Below are 27,579 nucleotides of genomic sequence, written 5' to 3'. Positions count from 1 at the left end.
TCATTCAAAGGTGTGTTGGGGAAGCTTTGAGCTCTGCATTCCACTGCTGTAGGCACTTCACAAAATTTGTAGCCTTTTGCTCTTAAATTCTTAAAAGTATCAAAATCTCCCCCATTTATATTTGACTTAGGATAACTCCCATCTATCCAAGTTGTCCATTCACAGACTTTTTGTAAACATCGAGTTGTCGCAGTTACCTTTGTCACCAACGTAGTTGTCACATCAGGAGAGTGACTGCTGGTTCCTGGTGTCTCTGGTGAAGGAGCGGGTTTTGTTATTGGCTGAGTTTCCTTTGTTGATGGAATGGGAGTAGATTTGGTCAGGTGACTCTCTGAGATTCCTTTGGGTTCTGGTGTTGTAGGTGGTCTTGAAATAGATGTGCCGAGAGCAACTGTGCTTCCTGAATGTGGTTCTGTTGTGGGAGCTGTGACGTTGTGGTGAGTACACGGCTGAGAAAAACAGCATAAAATTCTGATCTGGTAGTTGTCACATTTTCCAGACACCTGGTCCTTATTGTGACAGATCAGACCCTGGGCTCTGCTGCACTTCACAGTTTGGTTGAGCTCCTGCCATGGCACAGCAGGGAACTCTGCAGACCTGCATTCTACTTCCTTTGGCGATCTGCACACTCTGTAACCCTCTGCTCTGATGTTCTCCAGAGTATCAAAATCGCCACTGTTGGCTCCTGTTCCTGGATGGCTGACATCCAACCAAGGAGACCAAGTGCAGACTTCTTCATCACATGTGGTTTCAGATGTCGTGCTGGATGTACTGACACTTTCAAAGGAAGTTCTTGGTGTGACACTGTTGTCTGTAGTGGGAATAGTGAATGGTTTTGTATTTGCCCTGGTTACAGTTGGTACTGTCATAGGCAAAGAAGTCATGAAAGGTTCCACAGTGAAGCTAGTTACAGGTGAGATTTCTGTTGTAGCTGTGTGTCCTCGAGATGTAAAATGATGACCTGAGAATTTAGAAGAAGGAGGGCTGAATAATGGGATGTTATTATGATACATGTTATATGATATATGCGATTATGATATTATGAATAATGAGGATATCTACTCCCTCCTCCCCCAATCCGTGTGACAATAGTTTTGCAAAAGAAAGAAGCATGTGTGCTGTGAGGCTGGAATTCTAAGGAAGCCTTAGCATTTGGTATGTCTTGTCTCTGGCCAGGGGATCATCTCCGACGTCTAGTCCCAAGGTTGTATATTGGTGTCTTCACGTTCATAAAGGAAGCTAAGGGAGCTTCCCTCAAGGGAAGAGGGCAATGTAGGAGAACACATCAGGGGAAACCATGCTGCTATAATTGCCCAAAGCAAGTGAGTAAGGAGCTGCTTAATTCAGATCCTTCTAGAATACTGGACCTAGCAAAGGAAGGCAGGTCCTTTCCCCAGAGCCTGTGACCCAGAGGATTTTCTGGTCCCTTGACCCGGGAGCGCCTTCCCTGCCCTGAAATCCCTTTGAGTCCATTTCTGTGTTCAACAGAAAGGAAGCTCTTTGGGGACAGAGATGATCTCCTTTCTGTCTCCGTATTCACAGTGGAGGGCACAGCAGAATGCATGTTGACCGTTTCTAATGGATTAACTGCAGACTCAGGTTGTGGCCTTACCTGCTGAGGTAGTGTCAGAGAAGGCGAAGGTGGTTGAGGGGGCTGAGGTGGTGAGGACACAGTCGTACACCTTGCCCTCGATAGTGCCATTGGCACTGCAGGTGGCAGTAATGCAGCCCCCAGTGCCATCTGTGGTGTGATAAATGATATCCCCAGGGTGAAAAAGCTTTCCTTTGTAAGTGCAGATGCATGCTGGCAACCAGAAGAGACAGAACCTCATCAAATATCTGATGTGCCACTCAGCCAGCCCCAACCCAGGGGGATGCCCACAAAAACTAGCCCATCTCTTACCCTTTGAGTCATAAGTGCACTTGATGCCTGCCTCGGTGCATGAGCTGAGAACAGAGAGAAAAATGGGAAAGAGAGCCAGACATGGCTGGTTCAGTGCTATCTCCTGAATATCTATCAAGACAGGCAGCCACAATCACCAGTCTCATTTGGGTCATTCACCACCAGCTCTGCTTTCCATTTGCTTCAATTTTGTATTAAAGAACAGCCTTCCCATCCTCCAGTCGCCACCCCCACCCCCACCACACAGCCAGGAGTCATTGTCTCAGGACAGGGCTTGGGTTTGCTAAGGACAGGCACAGACAGGATGCCAGCCACAAAGAGTCTATTTCTGTAGGAGTGGTCACCTGTGGGATCTTGGCTGCATGAGACCTCCTCCACGGATGGACTCCCCACACCACTGATGAACAAGGCTCCCCCTTGTTCTCCTTTCCAGGAATTTTAGGAGAAAGGCTCCAAATTACTGGCACCTCCCTTATTTTTTAAAGTCTTTTTTATTTATGACAATTGGGGTTAAGTAACTTGCCTACGGTCACACAGCTAGTAAGTGTCAAGTGTTTGGCCTGAGGCCAGATTTGAGCTCAGGTCCTCCTGACTTCAGGGCTAGTGCTCTATCCACTGCGCCACCTAGCTGCCTCTGGCACCTCCCTTATGAGGGACACATTGGCCTCTGATGAGCTCTTGCCCATGGACATTGGCTGGCGGTTATTAAGGGCCCATGGAACAAGTCGGGATGAAGGGTGTAAGATTGTTGGACTTGCAGGCTTCCAGACCATCCCAGTCACAGCAGAATTGGGTGGGTCAGATGTCATTCATTCACCACCCTGAGTACATGGGCTCTTACCATGATTGGCAGTTCTTGTCCGAGGGTACTGTGGATCCTGGTGGGTAGTACCGTCCTTTGATGTAGCAGGGAGCACAGCTCTGGACACACTCCATCTTATCCTCATCAAAGATGGGGGTTTTTGGAGGGCACTTGGGGTAGCAACCTGCAGGGCCAACAAGGGGACTTTGCTCTCAAATTCTGTTGGACCACCCAACTATTTTCCAGCCTCACCTCTGACCAAAGTTCGAGACCAGATGATGACATCTTCCAGGTGGTTTTTGTAGCAACAGAATTTGTGACGTGAGCGATAGGATTTGACAGGTGAATCCTGCCCAGGGACTGCTTGGAGAGCTATTGTCTGGAACTTGTGTGACTGTGGGACTGGGTGAGGGAGGGATAGAAATCCAAGTGTGCCAGGAGGCTGCTGGGGAAAGCGGGTACCTAGGAGTCCCTGGGATTGGTGTGGGGTAGAGTGCTTTCAGGGCTCCCCATGGTCTGGGAGACCAATCATTGACCTGGAAGGAGGATGAGTGAATGTAGTGAGTGTGCTCTGGGGATGGATCATGTAGAGACTGAGCAAGAAAGAGGGAGGTGTTTAGGGAGGGACTCCTTCTGGTCTGTGTGTGAGGGTAAATGGAGAGCCCAGGAGCCTGTAGCACCCTGGCTGCCAGTGGCCTTCTAGGTGGCATGCACACAAAGTGGGTAAGGGAGAGATGATGCCTAAATTGTCAGGGAGGTCAGGGTCCATCTTGTCCCTGAGTCAGGGGCTCCTGAGCTCCTACTAGCTTCCTAGGGAAGGGACTGCTTTGGAGGCACAGGACAATAAGGCAAGGGGTCCTGGCAGGTATTAGATCAGGGAGACTTTGGGAGCTCCCTCCTTTCTTCCCCATTCTCTTCTCCTTCCTCCCCATCTTTGTCCTCCTCCCCACCCTCCTCTCCCTCCTCTCCCTCCTCCCCCCCCTCCCCTCCCTCCTCTCCCTCCTCTCCCTCCTCCACCATGTGATCTCAAACAAGGCACTTGTCTCTTGTGCTTTGGCGATGGCAAGGCCAAAGGCATAAAGTGTTGTTAGGTCATGCTGTGGGCATGGCAAGGCACCCAGGGTCTTGGGAACCCTTTGAGCTTCCTGGGGAGTGGGGTTCCTCTGCTTTACCTTCCAGTCCTCGGATGTTGTGAGAGCACTTTCCACTTGGGTTGTGACAGGTCTTCATGCAGGGAGCACCACAGGGCTGGTAGTGCCACTCACAAGAGCCATTGGGATTGTAGTAGTCACAGAACAGAGCTGAAGGGGAGAGCCAAAGTGTGATAAGGCATGAGTAAGGGCATCTTGGCATCAACCCTCCTGCTATGCCAACCTGACCTTGGGGACGATTCTTGAGAAGACCTGGGTCTCCTCTGACAGACCCCAAAGGTGACAGAGACAGGACAGCAATGCAGAGAACAGAGCTGGAATGGCGGGCCACTGGGTGGTTCTTCCTACCAGTTCTCACTGTACCCTGTGGTGCAGCCCAGCCCTGGCTTGGCCTTAGCCCTTGGCATCTCTCCCCTTGCTGTGTCCCTGGAGATGAGCTTTGGGGGGAGCAGATCTGCAGGCCACACCTGCCTGAGTCCTACGGGGGCTCAGAGACTCACGGCAGATACTGGGCGTCCTCCAGGAGATGCAGACGTTGATCTCATTGCAGGCTTGGGCATAGGCAGCCACAGCTGTGCAGAAGCACTCACAGTCTCCCCCAGTGTCACAGGCACACGCATCTGACACACAAGCCTCATAGTATCTAGTGGGTTCAACCTATAGACAGAAAAGTTAGCGTTGGTGTTTCTTGCTCCCCAGCAGGATGCAGATGACCCCCAAAGTCACCTAGGACTTCATCTCCTGCCCTCTTTTTAAAAGTAAGATTATGGGAGTAGGGTAGGGAGTGACCCCAAGACGGACTCAGGTTCTTTGGCTGATAGAGAGGCCACACCCTCCCCAAGAAGAGATTGAGGCTCTTGTGTGCACTCGAATGCCAGTGATGCTGAGGGGAGGCAGGGGGATGCCCTATCCCTTGGGATCCGCCTTACATGAGGATGGCAGGCGGCGAAGACGGCGCTGTTGATGACGCTGCACTGCTTCTGGGCCCAGGCCTTGCGGTAAGGGTTGGCGGTGCAGGGGTCCCTGGTGGGGACGGTGTCCGGGCAGGAGGGGGAGCTCTTCCAGCTGTTCCCGAATTCCTGCGCGTCGCCCACCACCGAGAGGCTCCTGGTGGTGAAGTCGTTCATGCTGTTACCGTCATAATTCCCGCAGAGACCGCAGACCTTCCTCTGCCCAGAGGGAAGGATGAGGTCAGGAAGGTGGAAGAACATGCCCCCGGCTACCTGCACACCTCTGCCAGCACTTGCCACCCTGCTGGAGAAGGGTCTGGCCCACAGCTCTGCCCAACCTCTCTCCCTTTACCCATTCTCCCCCATTCAAATCCTACTTGTCCTCAAAGCTCTCAGGTGGCGTGGCCCCAGGGAAAGACTCCTGGCACCCCACCACTCACTGATGAGAGAAAGCTCCCCTTTCCTCCTCTGCAAAACGAGGGTCCCTGCTTCCCCAGCAGGGGGTTGTTGGGAGGAAAGTGTTTTGTGACTGAATCCTAGCTGACCCGGGTTCCTGCGGCTCTGCACACAACCTGTCTGGCATCGTGGTCTTTTGCTGGACACTGACTCTGCCTTCCTCATCTCTGTCTGCCCCCAGTGCCTGGCACTGTAGGGATTTCAGTGTCTGAGCCCTGAACTTAGCGTCTGACTGACAAACGTCTGCATGGGCACAAACACGCGCACACACACACACACACACCCGTGCTGCACGCATGTACCCAATGCACATCCCCACACATGCATACACACATGTAGACACATGCACACCTCTGCATGCACACACAATGCAGATGCATGTACACCCATGCACATGAACACGTATGTATGCACAATGCAACTTGTGCATGCACACATGCGCACACATATGCATGTGCACGCACACACACACACACACAGAGGCGTTGGATTTTCCAGCAAGAGCCTGGCCTCCATGAAGCCCTCTCCAGGGTAGCCTGCATCCACGAGGTCATGGCGCTGGCTGCACGGCCACCGTACCTTGAAGTCTGGGCTGAGTTGGATGAAGATGCTGGTCTTCTTGTCCCACAGTAGCACCAGCCCAAGGTTGGTATCCACAATCAGGTAGATGCCCATCTGGCGGATGCTGTAAGGCGGCTCTCCCTTGGCACCTTTCTTCTCCATCACTTCCACCCTCCCTTCACTGAGTTTCAGCTCGTAGCTCTGGATTAAAAGGCCAAAGGCTGCTCAGTGCCTGTGCTCAGACCCACAAGGGCATCAGGGATAGCACCTGATGGTGGCCCCATTCAGGGCACAGGGCCAGGGCCCTCCAGTGGACCTCCCACGGGGTCCTGTGCCCCCTTCTCCTTCTGGCTTTGCTGGGAAGTCACACCTAGCCAAGGTTCGCCCCAGCCTCCAGCCCTTGCCCTGGACTCTCCTTGGGCAGCCTCTTTCTCAAGTCCTTCCCCAGATGGAGACCCACCCCCAAGAAGATCTTGATGGTCTTGGAGCAGGTGGTGCCTGTGGTCCCGCAGGGAATGTTCTCTGTGATGACTCGGAAAGTCCCCTTGGCACTGCTACTCTTCCCACAGTGGTCCTGCCGAGGGAAGGGCTCTATCAGTGGAAGGGACTCCAGGGGCAAGGCCAGCCTCCCCTGCCCCAGGCCCAAGGGGCACCCACTGCCAAGGACCTGGGCTCTCATGCCAGATCTCCTTCCCTCAAGTTCTCCCTGTCTGGGAAGTGGCAGATGGAGTGACTAAGATTGCCCATGCGATCTAGCCTGGAATCTCACAGAATGTGTTCTGGGCTTCTGCATGTGTGGCCGCTCTCAAAAGCTGACACAGGGTCCCCTACCACTTCAAAAATGGTCTGCCTTCGTCCACTGGAGCCAACCCGGGGACAGGCCTCTGGACAAGGTCAGGCTGGCTGTTGGACAATCCATGCCCTGCCCAGACCAGGTCAGGACCCCAGGCAACCCTCAACCCCATTACTAGGAGTGGCCAGAGTCTCCTTCCACTCAGCCCTTGGGGTCAGCTGCCCAGGTAGGGAAACACTGGAGGGAACCTCCAGAGGGAGGGGCTCTATGAATGTCCCGAGAAGGGTGGAAGGAAGGCAGGGAGGGAGGGAGACATGACCAGCAGGGCCCTCCCTCTTACCTGGACCAGTGTGTACTCGCAGTCCCCATTGAAGCTATAGCGCTGGCCATCAAAGGTGATGTAGTGACCATCACCATACACAGCACATGTAGCCAAGCAGGACTCCTGAGTACACCGCCACATTCGATTCTCGCAGGTGCTGATGCGAGAAGGGAAGAAAGGGGGTCAGAGATGCCTTTCTGGCCCATGTGGGCCAGGCTGTCACACAGTGGGAACCGGGGGCAGGAGGAGGGAGACCAGGCTGGAGCCTCCTCCCTCCTGAGCTATCTGTGGCCAGGGCTGGCTTCTTTCTTGGGGAGGTGGAGCAGCTCTCAGAGTGCTGGCCTTGGAGTCAGGGGAGGCCCAGCTCAAACCCACACCCTTCCTGCCTCCTCTACTGTCAGGAGGAAAACTCTTTGGGGGCTGGCAAAGCACCAAAGAGTCCTGGGAGGTGCGAGTTTGGAAATCTGGCTGCATCTCTCTTCCAGGGAAAGCCCTCCCAGGCCCTGGGCTAGGACACCCTGCCTGGAAGGCCTTCCTGAACCACTTCATTAAAGAAAGCTGCCTTGCTGTGTGAAGGGTAAAGCCAAGGCCCCCTGGGCAGCTGAGGGCACCTACCAGGTGTTGCACTCCACCTGAATGGTCTCACCAGCCTGGTATCTGGCCTCATTGTGGACACATGGGCACTGATCCTTGTGGATACAGCCTCCTTCTCCATCAGACACCAGCCCATCTGGGCACTTGCAACCAGAGACACACTGGCTACTATACTGTTGTGGGCAAGAGAAGACTTATGTCAAAAGCCTGACAGGGACAGAGAGGCAGGCAAACAGACAGACCGACAGATGGGCAGAGAGGCAGGCAGACAGACTGACAGACAGACAGAAAAACTGACAGGCAGAGAAGCAGACAGACTGACTGACAGGCAGAGAGGCAGACAGACAGACTGACAGACAGATTAGCTGACAGGCAGAGAGGCAGGCAGACAGACTGACAGGCAGAGAGGCAGGCAGACAGACTGACAGACAGACAGACTGACAGATTGGCTGCTTGACCATCAGCCCTGTGAGAAAATATCCTGCTGGGACAGACAGCCGTGGGCATTATAAGCTAGAGATGGGAACAAGACAGACAGACAAACTGACAGAGATACAGGTGTTGGGAGGACCCTAAGTAAAGACATCTAGAGAGTTGACTGACTTTGCAGTCAGAGGTCTGGGCTCTACATCCCATGGGTTTCCCCTTCCTGCATGTGCTGGGCAGCCTTGAAGCAGTCAAAAGGAAATGGGAGCTACTGTGAGCTCTGCAGAGGTGAGGAATGTGAGCTCAGGCCTGTGTCCTGCTCTAAGGCTTTCCTGATGGCCTGGATACCATGGAGTGGAAAACAGCCAGCAGCAGAGATGGAGAGGGGTGGGGAAAGAAGGAGCAGGGGTCCGTCTGCCCCCCTCTTTCATGGCACTGTCATGAGGAAGTGTGCTAGGCCTGTCCCGGGCAGGCAAGGATTGAGAATGGGGGTGGGCTGGCCACATGACCAGGCAGGTTCTGTGTGTGTGTGTGTGTGTGTGTGTGTGTGTGTGTGAGGGTGTTCTGTGTGTCCACATGCTTGTGCCTGTGTACAGGGGCACAAAGTCTTCTGCCTGACCCTACTTCTCACTCCCATTTACACATGCACGAGGCTGGTGTGGGAGGGTGGGTGATGCAGGGCCCCCATCCTGGGATAAGCACAGGGTGGGGGTGGGGCACTCCCTGGGAGAAGGGGGGGGCAAAGCTTCATGGTTCACTCACACAGTCCATGTCCAGGGTGTGGCAGCTTTTTTGACACTCGGCTCCGGCCACTCCTGCCGAGGCCTTGCTGCAATCAAAGTAGAGCATGGGGGCAGCGCAGGCTGGCAGAGAAGAGAAGTGAGCTGTGAGCAGGCCTGGCAGCCACGGACTGCCTGGCCTGTAGAATTCACCCTTATGGGCTGGAGCCAGGCTGCCATGAGGATCCTGCTCTGCGCCCAGGGCTCATAGATGGCACCTTAGCTTTCACACAGGCAGACACGTTGAGGCATAGGAATGTGGGGCAGATGCCCAAAGGTTGTCAGGCCACAGGGAGAAAGTGGTCACTCATGGAGCTAAGGAGTCCATCCCAGCTACACGACCCCCTCGGTAAAATGAGGGGACGGCCCTCGGTGGCCTCGAGGGCCCCTTACAACTCCTGTGTTGGCCAGGCCCCCGATCTGGGGACACTTCCTAAGGGGAAGCCCTTCTGGGCTTTTGGCCACCCCTGGCTGGCAGTCTGGCTGCTCGATCGGAGGGCCGGGGTGGGGCCCTCAGTGGGGCAGACTGCAGCACCGAGCCGTGTGGGGACTTACCTGACTTTGGGACCTGGCCTCCAATGCAGTTCAGTCTGCCTTGGGTACAAGTGCTAGAATGAAATGAGCAGAGTCAGCCTTGCCCGGAACCTCCCCTCCCTCCGTGTTGCAGGGTCGGGGCAGGGCCGGGACAGGCTCCTTACCACATGGCCCCATTGTCGTGGACAGACTCTCCATTTGGAACAGCAGACCCTTGGTAGTAGCACGGGCAGCTGGCCGCAGGTACGCATTTGCCGTTGTCGTCCATGAAGGTGCCTTCCTGGCAGGTACAGCCGTCCACGGGGCCGAACTTGATACTGCAGGTGACGTCGGGCTCACTGAGCGAGCGGCAGGTGGGCTGGCAGGTGGTGACGTTGTAATGGTACGTCAGGGACTTGGGGCATGAGGTCACGGTCTTGGCTGCAGACAAAGAAGGCACAGAGGCGGTCGGGATGTGGGCAGCGTGCCGGTCCTCTCAAAACTCTCGAGACCATGGGGATGGTCTTGGATAAACCACTTCCCCTTCCCTCCAGTCCTCTGGCCTCCCTGACTATTCCCCCTGCAGGGGCAGCTGGCAGAACAGTTGAGAGTCAGAAGGACCCAAATCCAAAGCCAGCCTCAGACACAAGCTAGCTGTGTTACCTTGGACTTCACCGTTGTCTGCCTCAGTTTCCTCAACTGTAAAATGGGAGTTATGACAGCATCTCCATCACAGGATTATGCCCCTCCCCTCTCTGTGTAGCCTCGGTCAAGCCCCCTGAACACTTACTGCAGACCCCGACCCTCCAGCCGCTCAGCAGCACTCCCCGGGCAGCACAGGCTTGCACGTAGGAGGATAGCGCCGCACATAGACAGTCCTCACTCTTCTCACAGTTGCACGTGTCGAACATGCAATTCTGGGGAGCAGAAAAAGCCCTCAGTGGCCCCCCATGCTGTCCTCGGGGACCCCAGGAATCCCTCAGGCCCAGTTCTCTCCAGCCAGAGAACTAAGACTGGCCCAGGAGCCACCTCCAAGATTCCAGGCCAAAGTCAGCCATTTGGAGGCTTGATGGGGAAGGGACTCACATCACTCTTAACCACCAAGGAGTGATTTCTTAATTGTTCAATTTGATTCCAAACCCTTGAGTTCATTATTATCAGCCCTAGGAGACCGTGAGGGCACTCAAGGGTGTGGTCTCAGATCCAGGGCAGGGACCAGGACCGGGACCAGGACCAGGGCCAGGAAGAGGACCAGGACTAGGGTCAGGAACAGGGCCAGGACCAGGGCCAGGACCAGGCCAAGTACAGGGCCAAGACCAGGGCCAGCACCAGGGCCAGTACCAGGACCAGGGCCAGGACCAGGACCAGGAACAGGGCCAGGACCAGGGCCAGGACCAGGAACAGGGCCAAGGCTAGGACCAGGTTATAGAGAAGGGGCTAGGGTGGGGAGAAGGGGGCCAGAGGGTCCCTGAATGGCTTCTTAGATAGAGCAGTCTGGTCCAAGAGGAGAGACATCAGGCTCGGTTTGGAGAGATCCCATCTGCATAGAGCAGACTGATCCAGCAGCTGTGACTTGCCCTCAGCAGCCTAATTTGTCCCTGTATCAGTCATCTGATCTGATGGGAAGTTTTTGGTTTGGGGCCTGGAGACTCATTTTAATGCCTTGATATCTGTAGGACCTTGGACAGGTCCCTCTACCTCCAATGTGTAATATGTCATGTTCCTCATGTCCTCAGATGTAACCAGAGGGTGAAAGGCCTCAGAGCCCCTGCTCCATTAGGCTGGTACGAGCAAGGAAAGACTTTGGGGAATGTTGAGGAACTCTGCACGTGGGGGGGGGTGGGAGGGGTTCTGGCTCTTCTCATTGGGCCCCTCCCTCCCTGTCCTCCTCCCTTTCCTCTGAAGCCCAAAGATGCCTGGCAGGTAGTTACCGAATGGTAAAGCGCAGGGCTGACCACTGCATGGCACTTGGCAAAGAGTCCCTGTGGGTCCGTAAGCAGGCCACACCAGTGCTGTGCGTACTTCTCTGCAGACAAAAAGGACAGGGCGCTTTTTGTTGGGGGCTGCAGCTCACAAATCCCTCAAGCCTCCCAAGAGTATGTACCCATGCAAGCCCCAGGATCCCAGGATCCATGCCAGAGGCATCTCATGAAGCCTATACCTGCCTGAGAATCCCTGTACACTGTCCCTAACCCAGGCTTCTATGAGACCCTCCCCAGGAAGCCCTTTCCATGCTGGGACAGCTCTCCCACCTCAGCAGTTCATTCTGACCCCGCTTTGCAGCTTCCCCCATTGTTCCGGAGTGGCCCCTGATGGTATAGCCCATCTGGGGCTGAGCAGAACAAGGCTGATACCTCCCCCACAAGATAGTCTTTCACAAACATGCAGACAGCACTCACATGTACCCTGGCTCTTCTCTCCCACAGCCTAAATGCCCCCAGTTCCTTTAAGTGATCCTGAAATCCCATGAATTTGAGACCCCTCCCCAGCGTGCTCATCCCCCCCCAAGACATTGTCCAGCTCATTAGTGTGTTTCCTAAACTGTGGCCCTCATAGCTGGATCCAGACCTCCAGATGAGGGGGCTGATGTGACCAGACATGAATCCAGAGACTGGGCAGAAAGATTCCTGGACATTCACTTGGTATTGGGAAGAAGTGTTGATCTTTATACTTGGGTTCAAAAACTAGCTCCCCAGGAGGGGGGGATGATAGAAGGGAGTGCATCTTGGGGGAGGAGGTAATCAGAAGTGAATACTTCTGAGGTGGGACAGGGTCAAAGGAGAGAATAGAATAAACAGGGGACAGGATAGGATGAAGGGAAATATACTTAGTTTTCCACAGCATGACTGCTATGGAAGTGTTTTGCATGGCTACACATGAATAACCTGTATCAAGTTGTTTGCCTCCTCAATGAGGGTGGGTAGGGAGGGAGAAAGGGAGAAAATTTGGAACCCAAAGTTTTAAAAACAAATGTTAAAAATTGTTTTCACATGCAACTGGGAAATAAAATATACAGGCAATGGGGTATAGAAATCTATCCTGCCCTACAGGAAAATAAAAGGAGAAGGGGATAAGGGGGTGGGGAGAGATAGAAGGGAGGGCAGATTAGGGGAAGGGGTATTCAGAAGGGGTAATTCAGAACGCCATCTTGGGGTGGGGGGAAGGGTGAGATGGGGAGAAAATTTAGAACTCAAAATCTTGTGGAAGTGAATGTTGAAAACTAAAAATAAATAAATTAATAAATGTTAAAAACAACAACAACAAAAATTTTTTAAAAAAAATAAAAACTAGCTCTCAACAGGTTCTGGCCCAGGTGGAGAATGGAAGGCCTGCCACCTCCCAGTTCCCAGAGGCTCTGCCCCTGGGCACAGAGCAAGAGGGCAGCATCACACTGCCCTAGGGGCACACATTGAGCTTGGGGGTCCACTGTCTCTCAGATCTTTTTCAGATGAGCTGCTATTTAGTCACTCATTCTTAGTCTTATTGTAAGTTAAGTTTTTTTTAAAACCAAGTATAAGACATTACATTTTCCCCTATTCAATGTTTGTTATTTTTAAAGAAATCTTTCTTCCTGATCCCTGGATTCTTCCCTGACCCATTGCTCTTAATTTTCTGTGAACATGCTAAGTCCTGGGAGGATCATATATGTACATCACATGCCCAATGTATAGGACCCCAGTCTTACAAATCAGCTAGACTTAGGGGAGCTCCAAGAGAAGGCTTTGGGCTAGGCTCTCATCCCACTTCCCCACTGACTCGCTGAGTGACCCTAGCCACACTCCCTCTTTGGGCTCCCTCAGTGTCCTCTCTCAGACAGGGTGTGAGGAGGGGGTTGACATCTATGAGGGCCCTGCTTGCCCTGAGAGTTTGTGGTTCAGTGAAATAACCAGCCCCCCAGGCCTGCATGCAGGTACAATGGACAGCCTGGCAGTATTTCAGGAATCGGCAGCCTAGTGCAAGGGGAGAAGGCTGATGCTGGTGCCAAGAAGAACTGAATTCAAGCTCTGCCTCTGACCCATGCTGACTGGATCACCCTGGGCAAGGCTCTTAGGGACCCTCAGGGCTTTCAGTGTCACCAAAAAGGAGCCCACCCACACTGATAGGGGTAGTTTCATCACCTGTGAGCTCCCAGTACCAATGGAGAGCTGGTCCCTTTCCCCATCCCCCAGCTTCTCCCCAGGGTGAGGTCTGAGTGTTGGGCAATACAGGTTCCCCCCACCCCACCCCCACCCCCACCCCCACCCCCACCCCTGCAAAGCCCACTTACCATTCTCCACACTGAGTGTGCATGGGTCCTCAAAGTGATTCTTGATATTGGGACAGTTGGCTTGTGTCTTGTAGGTGTTGACAAAGGCTGCAGCCGTGCCTTCTACCACCCCACTCATGGTCTTGAAATCATCAGCCTGGATGCTGTTGAAATTCCCACAGAGACCTGGAAGGAGCGAGCCCAGTGAGGATGAGGCCATCCATCTTCCAGGGCCATCAGGAAGGACTGAGGGGAGTTTATCCTCTACCTACCGCAGGTCAGCCCCCGCAGGGATGGCTCCAGTCTTACAAAGACTTGCATGATAGGGATGAGCTGGATGGTCAGCTGCAGACCCAGGGTGGTCTGAGCAATGATGAAGGAGGACGAAGGCCTGAAGAGGGTGGCATTGCCTGTGGACAGAAGGCATGGTCAGCATGGGACCAGGGGAAGCTCCTCAGCCAGCCATCCACCCACACTCTCCTATGCCATGAGAGTCATGGCCCTGCTCTCCTGAGAAGCTGCTGGGAGAACTAAGGGGATGAAACTTCACTCACCTGCTGAGACAGGCAGCTGGCTATAAATAGAATTCACAAACACCTCCCCAGTGGACTTGACCACGATCACCTGGGCAGGAAAGGGAGCAGGGACATGGTGGTAAGAGATGGCCGTGGGGTCTGGCAGACACATGGCTCTCTTTCTGCATGGGGTTCTGGATAAAACCCTTCAGATGGGAACCTCCCCAGACCAGGAGAGCCTCCCCTGTCCAGGGGTCTCCAGTCAGCCTCTCAGCACATTGGTTGACACAGGGAAGGTGCTAAATAAACGCTGATGGTTGATTGATTGATTAAACTGATCATGGAAGGAGAAGTCAACCTTGGGGCAATCACTGAAACCACTGGAGGCCACAGGAATGAATGTTAAAGATACCCAGGGCCCAGCCCTTGCTCCTTGAGAGCAGGTTTGGGGGCCTCACTCCCCCAGAGCAGTGCATATGCACTTCCTTCCTCATCCTCACCCCTCATCTCCTCTCCTCGGCTTGGGGTACACTTACTGTCTGTCCACCACTGATGCTGAGGGACACACTTTTGAGGCAGGTCTCACTGTCAGTTAGTCCACACTTGCGGAGCTCCGCCAGGACAGTGAAGGCCTTGTCATCACAGGGCTGCAGAATGGAAAGGCCCCCAGAACAGCCTGTGAAAATCCCTTGGTACATAGGCCCTGGGCAGTGAGGCTGGGCTGGAGAGAGCTGGCCAGAGGCTGGCCTCTGATCCCACTTTCCTGACCCCAGTCAACCACAGGGGATGCCTCGTGTCCCAAATTAGCACTGCCATGCGAGGTTTCTGAGCAGAAACTGTCTTAGGTGCCTCCAATGCAGTTGGGTCCAACTCTTATGCCTTAGACAAAGCAGACCTCAACTTGTCTAGGGATGAAGCTCCAGGAGAGAAGAGGGAGTTCTTGGGAACTCCCTCCTGGAGTCCACATGGGCTCCAGGTGGAATCGGGACAAGGGGGAGGGAGAGCTTCCCGTGTGCTGTGGGATACTTCCTTTGAGAGTGTCCCAGCTTGGGTGCGGGGGTGCAGCTCTAAGGAATTCACTTATGCCCCAGACACTTTTCAGATAAGTTGCTATCTAGTGGTGTGTGCATCCCCATCCTGTGCTTGTGAGGTTGATTACTTGAATCCGTGCCAGACTTTACATTTCCCACCTTTCTAGATTCAGCCCAGGCTGGAGTTTGTTCAGATCCCTGGGGGCCCTGACTTAGTCACCCAGCATTTTAGCTACTGCTCCCAGCTCAGTATCACGGGCGATTTGGACAGGCCAGCCATCCTTCCTAACGTCTCTCCCTCACAGAAGCCCAGGACGCAAGACAGCCCTGGAGACCAGAATCTGGGCCCTTCATTTTGGCAGTGAGGAGTGTCCCAGAGAGACAAGGGAGGAGCTCGCCTTTCTGAGGCCCCCTGAGCTCCACACAGCAGTCTCCTCCCTTACCCCCCAGGCCTCTGGATGGTGCCAAGGGTGCTTGCCCTGCCCTATTCCACCCCACCTTAGCCCCCTCTTCCTGAAGTTGCTCCTGGTGTTGGGGGTGGGGGTCTTTACCTTGACCAGGACATAGCTGCAGTCCCCGTGGACTGTGTAATGCTTCTCATCAAAGGTGGAGAAGTGGGAGCCACCAGTCACGGAGCAGGTACCGGGGCAGGGGAGATCCTGGCAGCTCCACTGACCTCCAGAGCAGGTGCTAGAAAGACAAGGGAGACTTTCAGGAGCCCAACGCACCTGAAGGGAGGGAGCATTGCCATCTCCCCCCAAAGGACCATCCCCAGGGACCTTCTCGGTGGAGCCCGTGCAGCCTTTGGGGAGCTCAGAGCAGACAGCCGCGGCCCTGGAAAGCCTGAGCCCCGCCAGCTCTGGGGTCACACTGATCACAGCTGGGAGCCTCTCGGGTCCAAAGTGCTCAAAGGATCTCTGAGCACGTGCCTCTCCAGAGCAAGCCTGGCTGTCCTCATTTTACAGATGGGGAAGTGGAGGTAAGGCAGGGGCAAAAAAGAGTGTTGGATTTGGAATCAGAGGGTGGAGTTCCAACCTTGACTCTGGTGGTTGCTGGTCGGGTGGACCAGAAGCCACCAGAGGCCCTGCCATCTCTGAATCCATGGAGATGCTGGGGGTGGAGGGACTTGCCCATGGTTGCAAGGCTGGTCAATGTCGATGGTGGAAGTTGAACTCAAGTCTCTAGACTCCCACTTCAGTGAACTTCCCTGTGACCGTGGGCAGCTACTGCCCAGAACACACTCGCTCACTCACCAGTTGGTGCATTCGGTGGAGCGGAAGGCTCCGGGGGCATAGGATTGTCCGTTGTGCACACAGAAGCACTGACTCACTGGGACACAGCCTTGGCTGCCGATGTCATCAAAGACGGTTCCTAAAACAAGCCGAGAGAGAGACTGCTTTGGAGCCTTGGTGCTCTGCTGCCCGGCCCCTCCTCCTCGCCCCTCAGCAGGGACAAAGGGGCCCCAGATACGCCCAGCCTGCGTCCAGCACCCTGTCCTTTCCTCGAGGCCGGTGGGATGGAAGTCGGGGGCCGCTGCCCCTCAGATACCCTTTGTGGCTCAATTCTGTGGAACTGCTGACCCATTCAGGAGCAGGACATAAGGAAGGTGACCACAACATCACTCATACCATTCGTAAGCACTCAATCAATGCTCTGTCTCTCTGTCTCTGTGTCTCTGTCTCTGTGTGTGTGTGTGTGTGTGTGTGTGTGTGCACGCGCGCGTGCGCACGCACACACATCTCCTAAACAAAGTTAAAGTGAATCAAACATCAGGGAAAATTTTGACACAAAGTGAGTTGTCCTAGCGTAGGAGGGGCTGCCTCAGGAGGTGGGGGTGGGGGCTCCCACCTTGGAGAGCTCTGAGCGAAAGCTGCACAAGCATTTGTCAGGAACACTGGAGAGGGGATTCTTGGCCAGGCATGGGTCGGACTCAAGATTCTTTCTGAAGAGACGATGATCTCCTCAGGGCAGGATGGCCCCCACACCTCGCCCCAGCACAGGGGCAGATGGCCCTGTGCCCCATAGACCACTGCCAGCTTTGGCCCTGCCGCAGCACTGCATAAGCAGACTCACGCTTTCTTCGGCGCAGGACAATGAGGTCCTCGGTATTGTCTGTGTGCAGGGGAGGCGGTGGAGGTGACAGGCACTCACCTGGGGGACAGAAGCAGCCGTCCATGCAGTGTTCTTCACAGACTGCTGACTGCTCGGGGTTGGAGCAGGTGTCCACACAGGGGGAGCCGCACTCGTGGTATTGCATATTCAAGTGGCAGGTCTTGGCTGGAACAAGACATAAGAGGAGACAGAAGGTCCTCAGCTGAATGCCCTTCCTGAGGGGCCAGGGACGGTTGGGCGTAAGGGCTCCCGGGCCTTGGGGCTGGGGGGAGAGCTACTCACGGCACAGGTCTGGGGCCCTCCAGTTCATGGGCTGCCCGCCAGCATGGGCGCACTGCCGGGAATACTCTGTGAGGGTGCTGCAGATACAGGAGGTGTGCTGGCCTTCGTCACAGAGGCATGCGTCTTGGCGGCAGGCCTCCACGTAGCTGCTGACATCTACCAGGGTACGGCAGGTGAAGAAGGGGGTACTGTTGAGGGTGGTCTCACATATATCCTGGGGAAACAGGAAGCCAGCCCTGCTGGTGAGAACACCATCCTTTTCTGCCCTGCTCACCAGCCGGTCCCTCCCTCATCTGTCCCAAAGGAGCCCGGGGATGGACCACGAGAGGGGTGCGTCCCTCTGATGAGGGTGGTCTTACAAAGGCAGCTGTGCAGTTGTGCAGGGCTGTTGGCAGGGGGTCCTGGCATTGCTCTGTGGGCCCATCCATCTTCTGCATATTACCAAACTGGACTGCTGTCAGTCTGATGTCTATAGGAAGCAAGCAGTGCTCAGCCTCGGTTTCCACAGAGTATAACCCTGAGCACCACCCACTGGAGAAGGGCGAGGAGGGGGAGAAAGGATGTAGTCCTCCCTCCTCCCCATCCCTCCCTGGAGCCCCAGAAACAGAGGCCTTGGGTCCTGGAGGCTTCCTTACTGTTGGAGAAGAACTCGCTGTAGGTGGGGATACCGTTGAAATCCCCGCAGAGGCCACAGGTCTGATTGGCATACTTAGCATCTAGTTCCAGCTACAACGAAAGGAGATGAAGGATGCAGGCAGGGCTAAGACCCAGGGCGTCCTGCCGTGGCCCGGCCTCCCTGAGAGGTGAGCCATAGTAGAATGAGAGGCTGGACAAGAAGCCCTTTCTGAAGAGGGAGCCCAAGGCCCCAGGGGTCTGGACCCACCAGAGGGCTGGAAGGAGTTGACGCGGCTTCCTCATGGGAGTCAGGGCCAGCTTTAGGGCCAGAACCTCCCACCCTGGGTGGGCTCTGCCCACCAAATCTTCTGGGGTAGGAGCCCAGCCTTCATCAGCCTCCCAATCACATCCCTCAGACAAGCTCCCCAGGGCTCTGTCACGAGGATGAGCCACAGGGAACCCAGTGGCCTCCAGCCAAACCCAGCTGCCCGAGCACCACTCCACACTCTCCCTGACAAGTGGGTATCTGTCCCCTCTGTGGGAAAGCCTCCAAAGGGGAGGAGCTCCCCTCCCCACCTCACCCTTCCACGTGGAGGTGGTGACTGAAAGTTTTGCCTTCTAATAAGCCTAAATCTAGGCCTCCTGGGTCCTTTTCAGCATGGACCCTGGTTCTGCCCTCTGGGGCTGAGCAGAACAAGGATAATCCCTCTCCCACATGTACCCCAAGGCAGCTCTCCTGTGTCCCAGCCTTGTCTTTTCCAGGCTCCACCTCCCCACATCCTCTAACCTGTCCTCCACTGTGTCCACACCCTTCCCTAGCACAGAGCTGCCCTTGTCTGGATGATCCACCTCATCTCCTCGCTTCCCTCCACGCCCCCAAGGGCACCATTCCAGTAAATCGCTCCTCTCTAAATGAGGCAGGTCCAGACAAGAGGAACCCCCGCCTGTGAGGAGGGCCCCTGACATCAGCAGCATGGCTGGCAGGAGGGTGCCCTTACCAAGAGCCCGTCATCTTGGTTCCACATGAATTCGAGGCCCAGCTTGGCCATGACCTTCACATAGGCGCTGCTCTTCTCGATCAGGATGCCGGATTGGCTGAAAGGCAGCTGAACCCTGTAGAGAAAGCATGATCTTCAGGAGGTAAGAGACAGGGGTGGGGAAGGACTGGACCCCCAGTGAGAAGGAGCCCAGGCTAAGCCTTCTCATGAGCTGCCCTCTGCCAGCTGGAGCCTGCAGACCCATGGCTGGGGCAGACATGGAGAGAGGCTCCACGACTACAGGGAGGGACATTTCAAGCTGGGCTGTGGTCTGGCTCTCCTTCTGCATTTGCCGCTCCCCCACCTTATTTACCTCTTTCAGGGGCTAGACCAGGCCTTAGAGATCAACTAGCCCAACCTTGTTATTTTACAGATGAGGAAACTGAGGCCAAGTGAGGGGAAAGGGCACCTAGAGGGCATCTGATCTGACCAGAAGCCAAGGCTGGGAGGAGGAGGGGGCTCGCCCAAAGCCACAGAACTAGGTGGTGATGGAGCTGGGTCTCTGCCTGGGAGAAGGTGGAGGGCAGCCCTCTTCCCTCTGCAGGGAGGGCCCTCTTCCCTCTGCAGGGGTGGTGGGGTTGCCAGGCCCCCTTCCCTCTTTCCTCTGCCCTGGGGCCTCAAAGGGAAGGAGCCCCACACGAGGCCACACTCACAGTTTGCCGTTGACCAGGATGGCATCCGGACTCATTTCCACTATGGTCCCTTCGAGCTTCAGGGTGATGTGGCTTACGGTCGTGGTGGCATTGGGCCCTGGCGAGCGCCGCATTTGAATGTTGAAGTCTTCGTAGGCCGACTTGCAGTGGGAGGAGAAGACGTAATTGCAGAGGCCAGGAAAGTGGAAGACGTCCCCGTCGAAAGTCTTGTAGTGGAAGCTGCCCCACGTGCTGCACACTCGGCCGTTGTGCGAAAGCTTGTAAGCTGTGGGGCCCACGCAGGCATGAGGCCCTGGCCCTGACGCCCATCACAGGGAATAGCTGCCCCCTTTGTGTGGGGGAGGAGGCTGAGGCCGGGGCAGGGACTTGCCCAAGGTCTCTCAATTGCTCCGACTCCCTCCTGTCCCCAACCCGCAGGGCACCGGTCTGTCTCATGCTCTGGGGGCCCCGTAGGGCAGAAGGCCGTTGGAGGGAGTGTAAGAGCAGAGACCCCCAGCCTCTGGATTTGGGGTTGCAGGGGCCTTCTTGGCCAGGACACCCGAGCCACACTCAGGGACCAGCCCACCAAACGGACCCTGCCTCCGGGGCCCACACTCACTCTTTATGGGCAAGAGGGTGGTCGTCACTGGCACGGTGATTCGGAGCAGGCTGCCTGAGGATGCTGGGGAGAGAGAGCCCTTGTCTGCCTGGGTGCCACAGGCTCCCCCCATGGGCACACGCATGCACATACACGCACATCACACATCACACACATGTGCCACATGTGAGGGTGGTATTGGCTCCCACAACAGACAGGCCTCCTGCTGACATCTCTGGCAGCTTCTGGGTCTACACAAGCCCCCTCAGCTCATCCTGGAGCCTCAGGGCATACACTCAGCTGGCCTGGAATCACTTTAAGGGTCTCCCGAGCCCTGCTAAGGGGGCCCAGCACAGACTACTGCCCCAAGGCAGCTCAGAGGGGCTGGGCTTGGACGCTGCCTGCTGTAGTTCTTTGACTCCCTCTCCCCAGATGGGGCAGCTGAGGCTCCATGGCCTCCCTCCTGGCCTCCCTCCCCCACGCCCAGGCAGCAGGCAGTGGAGGGAGGGGAGCTGGGTCCCACAGACCGGGCCCAGCCTGCAGAGATCCCCTGGTCACTCCTCGTCCTGCTCCTAAAGAGCGGTGTGGTAGTCGCACATAACTTCTGATGCACCCTGCTGAGCCTGCCCTGAAGCCCAAAGAAACAAGGCACTTTCCCTCAGTGGGGTCCTCGTGGGGACAGGAGGGGATCTTAGGAGTCGTCTAGCCCAGCACCCTCCTCAGACAGAAGGGAAGCTGTGGCCTGGAGGCAGTGGCTTGACCGTGGCTGCACGTGGCCTGAGCAGCAGAGTTTCCAGAAGAAGCTTGTCTTCACATGAACTCCAAGACTCCTTCCCCGGGCCACCCAGCCCGAGCCATCATTGGACTGGCTCAGAGAGGCCATGGCATTGATCCCCATGGGCCAGGGCCCACCCTGGAAACATGCAGTGAGAGCCACAGAGGGGCAAGAAAGGCCAGCGGCTCCCCTAGGCCAACCCCCACTAGGGCAGAGGCTGCTCTGTGCCAGGCTGGCCTGAAGAGGGCATGAACCGTTGGGCCTGTGAAAAACGGGGGTCCAGAAATGAGTGTGCTGGGATCCTGGCCCTCTCGAGCCTCCACAATGGGCCGACGTCAGGTTAGATCCCAGCTCGGCCACAGACCTCTCACCTGCTCCTGGACAGGCCTTCCCTCACTATGTTCTACGTTCTAAGGTCCTTCCCAGCTCTGACATTCCGTATTCTGTGTTCTTAGGTTCTTGGCTCTGACAGTCCATGTTCTATGTGCTTGGGCCCCTCCCAGGTCTGACTGTCTTTTGTGTTCTATGTTCTAAAGTCCATCCTTAGAGTGAGATCAAATGAAGACACCATTTGTAAAGTGCTTAGCCCAGTGCCTGGCACACAGTAGGTGCTTAATAAATGCTTATGCCCTTTGCCTTCTCTTCCCTGCTTTGCAAACCTTGAAGCACTGTCGATAAGCCCGTGCTGACCAGAGGCACAGGCTCACAGCCTCTCCTGCCTTGGTGGAACTCTTGCCACATGGACCAAGCCACGGGCTGGCCTCTGGTCCCCGGGGGTTCTGGGCTTGTTCCCCTGACACGCTGGGGTGCACGGCCAGCCAGGCAGAGTCCCAGCAGCTCTGAGAGGTTCAGAGGGGACCTTGAAGGCCAGAAAGAGCAGAGGTCATCTAGGGCAACCTGACATTTTTCAGATAAGGAAACTGAGCCAGAACATGGCAGGTCCCAAGTATAATGAGAGAGTGGGATTCAAACCCAGGTCTGATCATTCCACATTCCTGATGAGGGGCCATCCAGTCCCTGCTTAGAGACTTCCCAGGGATGGGGAGCTTACCACCTGCCCAGGCTGGGACAGTCTGACTCTGCAACTTCTCCCCCCTTCAATGCCACACCATCATTGCTCCCACCCCTGGTGCCACAGAGCAGAGAAACCTCTCAGTTTCAGGAGGAGAAATTGAGCCCTGCCTCCCTGGGGTCTTTTGGAGCCAGGCACATGTGTGGTCTCCCTCCCTGCCAGTCTTTCTCCTTCCATCCCATTGACCCAGTCCTGCCGCATTCCTGACAAGGATGGTGACCTGTCTGGGGCAGGAGCTGCCTGGGCCCCAGGAAAGAGATGGTGCTTAGCTACCACGGCCTAGGAGTCAAGGAGGGTTGGTACAGGGCCTGAGTCAGGACTAATTCTGGCCCAGGAGGGAGGGACACTGCCCAGGGAGGCAGTGCCAGGACCAAGATGGGCACCCTCAGCCCCCACCAGCTAGTCCATGAAAGGATGCTGAGCACCCAAAGTAGGGGCAGTAAGGGAGGAATGCCCGGCATTCCGGCCTGTTGGAAGTCACTGCAAGAGCGGGTGGGCGCCTATATGGTCTGATTGGAGAGGAACCAGCAAGTCCCACTGTGGCCCTGGGCTCAGCTCCTCCAGGGCCTGGAATCCTGGGGAAGAGCATCCCTTTGGCTTAGCTCAAGAGAGTAGAGCCAATGTCTCCAGAAGGCCTCCATTCAGAGGAGAGAACCAGGGGGCTGTCGCAAAGATTGGACTCTTGAGGGGACTGGACAGCTGTCACTTGGGATGGGTAGAGAGCAGAACCCAAGGGGCTGGACCCTGGGCCATCAGAGGCGATAGATCTGGGGGCTGGGCAAGAGCAAGCCCAGATAGGAGGACCCAAAGGGCCACCCAGAGCACCTAGGCTGGGGTGCAAAGAGAACACTGACAGTGGGCAGTGGAAGTGACCCTAAGGTATGATCTGCTGAGCCAAGGGCATTCTGCTGATGAGTGAGGGCTGTTTGCCACAGGTAACACACACACATGCACACACAGCATATATATTACACGTACGCACACACGAGGAGTCTATGAACATCAGAGCTTGATCAGCTTTGGGAATCTACCTTCCCAAGGGGCAGAAACCCTCATCTGAGGGGGTATGGTGGAGGCAGGGTGGGCCCCTTCTGGCTCTCAGTCTAAGGGGCTGTGGACACTCCCCAGGCATAGAAGAAATCAGCAGGAAGGAAGGGGTGGGGGGACCCAGATATCCAGCCTTGCCACTCCCTGGGGGCCTGGTTCCTACCCAGAAACACTGGGATAGAGATGGAGCCTCGGCCGTGCTGGTGTGGGCCTCCCATCCCACACTCAACCCAGCCCTCCATCCTCCCCATCCTGGGGGAGTCTTGGAGGGAAGCCTGCCAGGGAGAAGCCTGCCAGCTCCCTGAGACCACCTGGGGAGCCCTAGTTAGCCTGGCATGCCCAGCCTCGGGACCCATGCTTGCCATGGGGTCGTGGGGTCATGATGGAGCTGACAAGGGTGTCCTGAAGGATCACCTGGGCAGATGGCTGGCCCATCACTGGTGCCTCTCTGAGAAGTGGAAAGGAGCAAGGGTTGGAGAGACATCTCCCAGAGGAGACATGTCCCTCCAGGTTGTGAGGCTGACCAGCCAGGAGGAGATAGCCCTAAGCGGGGAGGACCCTACCTGGCTGCTGCTGCTGCCTGGAGGAGGAGGCAAACAGGAGGAGGGCCCAGAGGGGCAGGGCTTGCCACGGGCCGGCACCCATGGTGGCTGAGCTCCACTGGCCTCTGCAAAGGCAGAGACCCAGGAAGAGCCTTATGTAGGCCCAGGAGCTGGCTTCTGCCCCAGCCCAGCTCATGAGCTGGGAGGGAGAGGCCAGGGTGGGGCTTGCCACTCTGCCCCTCCCTCTGGTAAATAGTGGATGCTCCTGGGGGGGGGGCACCTGGCCGGGCATGTTTGCACACTAGGAGGAGGGTCCAAAGCAGACCAGAGGGGCTCCCTCCTCCATTTCCCCTTCCTGCTCTCTCTACCGGTGGTACGGCCTGGGGAGCATCTCTCATCCAGAGATTTGGTTTTCTCCTCATCCAGACAGCCTGACCCAAAGACTGAAGACGGGCCTCTGGCCTGCTCCATTGCAAGCCTGTGAAACCCCAAGATGGCGGAGCTCCGGAGGGGCAGTGAGGCCCGCAGCTCTCCTGGGATGGGGTTTGGCTTCAGCACCTCAGCCCCAAGGGAAGACAAGGGCCTGGCAGCGAGTGAGTAACCTCTGTGCTGCTCCGTCCCCAGTGGGCCACCCTCCCTCCTGCTGCTCTCTCCACACTTGGCTCAAGGTGTCCACCGGCCCTCCCTGCGAGATGAACAAAGCCTTTGAATAAGTCTGTCCTTCAATCAGAGGCGCCATGCGGTAGTGAGTACCATGACCTTGAAACAAAGACTTGGCGCCTCGCCAAAGCTACTCCTTATGGGAGCTGCCTCGGCCCAGTCCCACAGACAAGGCACCCTGCACTGCACCATCACCCCCGTCCCCGTCCAACAGCCACCCTCCCGTTTGGCCAAGCACCCCTGCCTTCAATCAGTTCTGGGGCCTTCTCTGGGGAGCCTTCTCTGATTCTCCATCCCAAAGAGGCCTCTGCCAGACACCCTCCCCCAGACCTCCCTCTCCCACAGCCCCCACTGAACTCGTCATTGGGCCAGTCATTCCTGGACGGTCTCTGCTCTGGTCCCAGACTGTATGCCCCCTGAGGGCAGGCACACCTCCCGTGTGCCAGGCCCTGAGCTGAGAGCTGGAGATGCCAAGACAGCGAAGGCTTCCCTGGCCCCAGAGAGCTTATGTTCCACAAGGATTGAGGGAAAAGGGGAGCGTACACTCTCACACAGCGCAATGAAGCCCAAATTACCCAAAGAGAATTCATTTCCAGCCGCCTCCCAGACCCAAGAGCAAGGCCTGCCTTGCCTGACTCAGTAAGGGCTAACACAGCCCAGTGGATGAAGCCAGCCACCCAATCCCTTCCTTTTACAAATTGGCACAGAGAGGGGATAGAACTTCCCTCTGGAGCAGGATTCAAACCTGGGTCTTTCTGAGCCCAAATCTCATTCTCCATCAACTATCCCACCTCACTGCCTTTGCTCCAAATAGCCAATCCTATCTCAACGGGCCATGTGATATTGGACCAAATAGAATCCGGGATACATGTAATCTCACCCTTGGGCTTAATTAAATCAGTACAGAATGTCCCTACTCTAGTTCTTCTGGAGAAGAGGATCTGGGGGTCATCGTGGACCCTCAATCAGTGGCATGATGTGGCACCCAAATCTAATGCAATCATAGGTTGCATTAATAGAGGCACACATCAAAGAGTAAGGCAACACCCAATGAAAGCCCTCTGGGGCCCAGACGCGGCTCTGGGCACCACAGTCCATTTCCTGGTGTCTTGAAGAGGGCAGGTCAACTAGGAGGAGGGTCTGGAGGTCAGACCGGACAAGGATCTGTGGAAGGACCTGGAGGCATCATCAGACTCAGGGAGATGAGAGCTGTGTAGTCTGTGGAGGTTTGGGGGGATGATCCTGACTCCACCTGGCTCCACAAGGCAGCACCAGGGATGATGAGGCACAGCCTTACTTCAGTACTCCCATGACAGTACTGACTGGGTGAGTTCTCCGTCCCTGGAGGAGCCCTTGTGAGGGACGTGGTTGAGGGTGCGTTGGCCCAGGGACCTCCCAGGTCCCCCTCCTGAGCTCCTGGGCTGCGGGGCTGGGCCTGAGCCAAGCACACTGAGGGCTGGCCTGTAGCTGTGGTGGTCTTCTCCTGCCCTCTGGGTTTCTAATGGGCAGCGCCTCCAAGGGAGGTGAGGTTACATTAGCAGCTGGACCTCCAGAGCCGCTTCCTGCTGGGGGCGCCAGGAGAGGGGCAGGAGACAAAGGGATGAGCACCTCCCCACTCCATGGGGCAAGAGCACCCTGGGCAGGCCTGGGGAGTCCCAACTGAGCCTGGGACACAGCTCAGCTCATGCCCAGGACCCTCGTGAGGTTCATAACGCCGACTTCTCTCCTGCACTCAGGGCTGCACTGCTGGGGCTTCCTGGCAGGGGTACGGCCCAGACCCGAGGGGTTTGCCAAGAGTCCCTGGACTTGCTGCCTGCTGGCCCAGTGCCCTGGGGGTCAAGGAGCTGGCCTCTGAGTCACTATCAGGGCCCGCTTGATCTGGGTTGAATGGGAGCAAATACAGCCCTGGAGAGTTGGGGCAACATTGATAGTCTCCAGGCAACGCCCCTTTGTTACGTGGGACAACTTCTTTCCCTTTGGCAGATGCCTGCCCAGGGAAGCTCCTAGTGGTCCTCTGTGGTGGTCCACAGGCTACAAAGGGCTGGGGCCCTCTGTCCTGGCCGCCTGCCCAGCCCTGAGGTTCCCAGCCTTCAGATTGCTTTCAACTGGACGTTTCAGGTTGGGCAATGGAGACCTGGGGTGCCTGACCTTGGGAGAGGCTCAGTGAGTGGCCTAAGGTCACCCTGTGGGCCTGTGAACCCATGGTGCCAAGGGAAAAGAAATGGCTATGGAGTCAGAAAACCTAGGTCTGCCACTCACTACCTGTGTGCCTTCGCCCAAGCCCCTAGCTTTCTTGGGTGACTTCCGCTTCCTCAGCAATAAAAGAGAAGTCAGTCACCACTGTCTTCAGAGTTACTTCCAGCCCTAGATCTCTGAGACATGGCCCAATGAGCCTTCAGAGGAGAAGGGTCTCTCCAGGCCAAGGGTCTCTCCTTTTGGCCAGAATCCCCCATTGGAAGCCACATTCCTTCTGGAGTCCTTTGCTTGTGGCCTGGGACAAGGGGAATGGCCATCCCAGTGATGGCTCATGAGGTTTGGAAAGAGATTTACATTCACATCTTAATGGAGGCTGTCCTAGAAAATCCAGGATGGTGAGGCCTGTGCCTCTGGCTCAACAGGTATCCAAATCTGGGAATGGCAAAGGGCTTCCTCCCTGAATCAGGAGCGATGGACTTTCTGTCCTCCCTAGGGGTCTCCAGCAGACTCTGCTCACCAGGCGAATGAGTGAGATCAGTGGCTCAGGGTTAGACTCTCCATATGACAGTGAGGAAGTGACTTGTCCAGGTCACAGAACTAGGAGCCATCTCAAGCCCTGAACTAATGTCTTCCCACTCTTCCATCGTGCCAACCAGGGACACGCCATCGAGGCCCAACTGCACACACACACACACGCGCGCACGCACTCACGCACGCGCACACACACGCACACACGCGCACACACACCTGTCAAAATCCTGGTCACGGAATCTGTGTCTGCTCCGTCCTAAGTGGACCAGGTGTGATTAAAGGGATGGTGACAGCTGGAAAAGGAAGCAGTGATGGAACGGGGCACGCTCCCTCATTTCTTGCACCCCCCTCCTCATCTCCACCTCAGCTTCCTAACGCTCCTTCAAGGTTCAGCTCAAGCCCCCCCTTCTGCACGAGGCCTCTCCAGTGCCCTGCCCC

At 56.1% G+C, this 27,579-nt stretch overlaps 1 protein-coding gene across 1 annotated transcript in view; it reads right to left on the bottom strand.

Annotated features, from left to right (window-relative positions):
• Positions 1 to 20,176, bottom strand: part of LOC114041647 (mucin-5AC-like) — a 31,561-nt gene extending 11,385 nt beyond the window's left edge. The window contains exons 1-29 of the mRNA XM_027860203.1: positions 20,164 to 20,176; positions 19,742 to 20,006; positions 19,050 to 19,164; positions 18,072 to 18,162; positions 17,796 to 17,905; positions 17,437 to 17,650; positions 17,194 to 17,319; positions 16,296 to 16,413; positions 15,594 to 15,732; positions 14,548 to 14,658; positions 14,051 to 14,120; positions 13,769 to 13,906; positions 13,518 to 13,682; positions 11,182 to 11,276; positions 10,041 to 10,167; positions 9,436 to 9,691; positions 9,293 to 9,345; positions 8,721 to 8,821; positions 7,554 to 7,705; positions 6,957 to 7,095; positions 6,284 to 6,397; positions 5,842 to 6,024; positions 4,786 to 5,025; positions 4,357 to 4,513; positions 3,878 to 4,006; positions 2,745 to 2,889; positions 1,904 to 1,947; positions 1,613 to 1,804; positions 198 to 922 (exon numbers count right to left, since the gene is read on the bottom strand). Coding sequence (XP_027716004.1) covers positions 198 to 922; positions 1,613 to 1,804; positions 1,904 to 1,947; positions 2,745 to 2,889; positions 3,878 to 4,006; positions 4,357 to 4,513; positions 4,786 to 5,025; positions 5,842 to 6,024; positions 6,284 to 6,397; positions 6,957 to 7,095; positions 7,554 to 7,705; positions 8,721 to 8,821; positions 9,293 to 9,345; positions 9,436 to 9,691; positions 10,041 to 10,167; positions 11,182 to 11,276; positions 13,518 to 13,682; positions 13,769 to 13,906; positions 14,051 to 14,120; positions 14,548 to 14,658; positions 15,594 to 15,732; positions 16,296 to 16,413; positions 17,194 to 17,319; positions 17,437 to 17,650; positions 17,796 to 17,905; positions 18,072 to 18,162; positions 19,050 to 19,164; positions 19,742 to 20,006; positions 20,164 to 20,176 — 4,527 coding nt within the window. The remainder of the gene's footprint in view (positions 1 to 197; positions 923 to 1,612; positions 1,805 to 1,903; positions 1,948 to 2,744; positions 2,890 to 3,877; positions 4,007 to 4,356; positions 4,514 to 4,785; positions 5,026 to 5,841; positions 6,025 to 6,283; positions 6,398 to 6,956; positions 7,096 to 7,553; positions 7,706 to 8,720; positions 8,822 to 9,292; positions 9,346 to 9,435; positions 9,692 to 10,040; positions 10,168 to 11,181; positions 11,277 to 13,517; positions 13,683 to 13,768; positions 13,907 to 14,050; positions 14,121 to 14,547; positions 14,659 to 15,593; positions 15,733 to 16,295; positions 16,414 to 17,193; positions 17,320 to 17,436; positions 17,651 to 17,795; positions 17,906 to 18,071; positions 18,163 to 19,049; positions 19,165 to 19,741; positions 20,007 to 20,163) is intronic.
• Positions 20,177 to 27,579: the final 7,403 nt, after the last annotated feature.

Source organism: Vombatus ursinus, unplaced genomic scaffold (genome assembly GCF_900497805.2).
Source record: "Vombatus ursinus unplaced genomic scaffold, bare-nosed wombat genome assembly UNPS02014176.1, whole genome shotgun sequence".
Lineage (NCBI taxonomy): Eukaryota > Metazoa > Chordata > Mammalia > Diprotodontia > Vombatidae > Vombatus > Vombatus ursinus.
The sequence above is the reverse complement of the archived record's forward strand: the minus strand, read 5'-3'. Positions and strand labels throughout refer to the sequence as shown.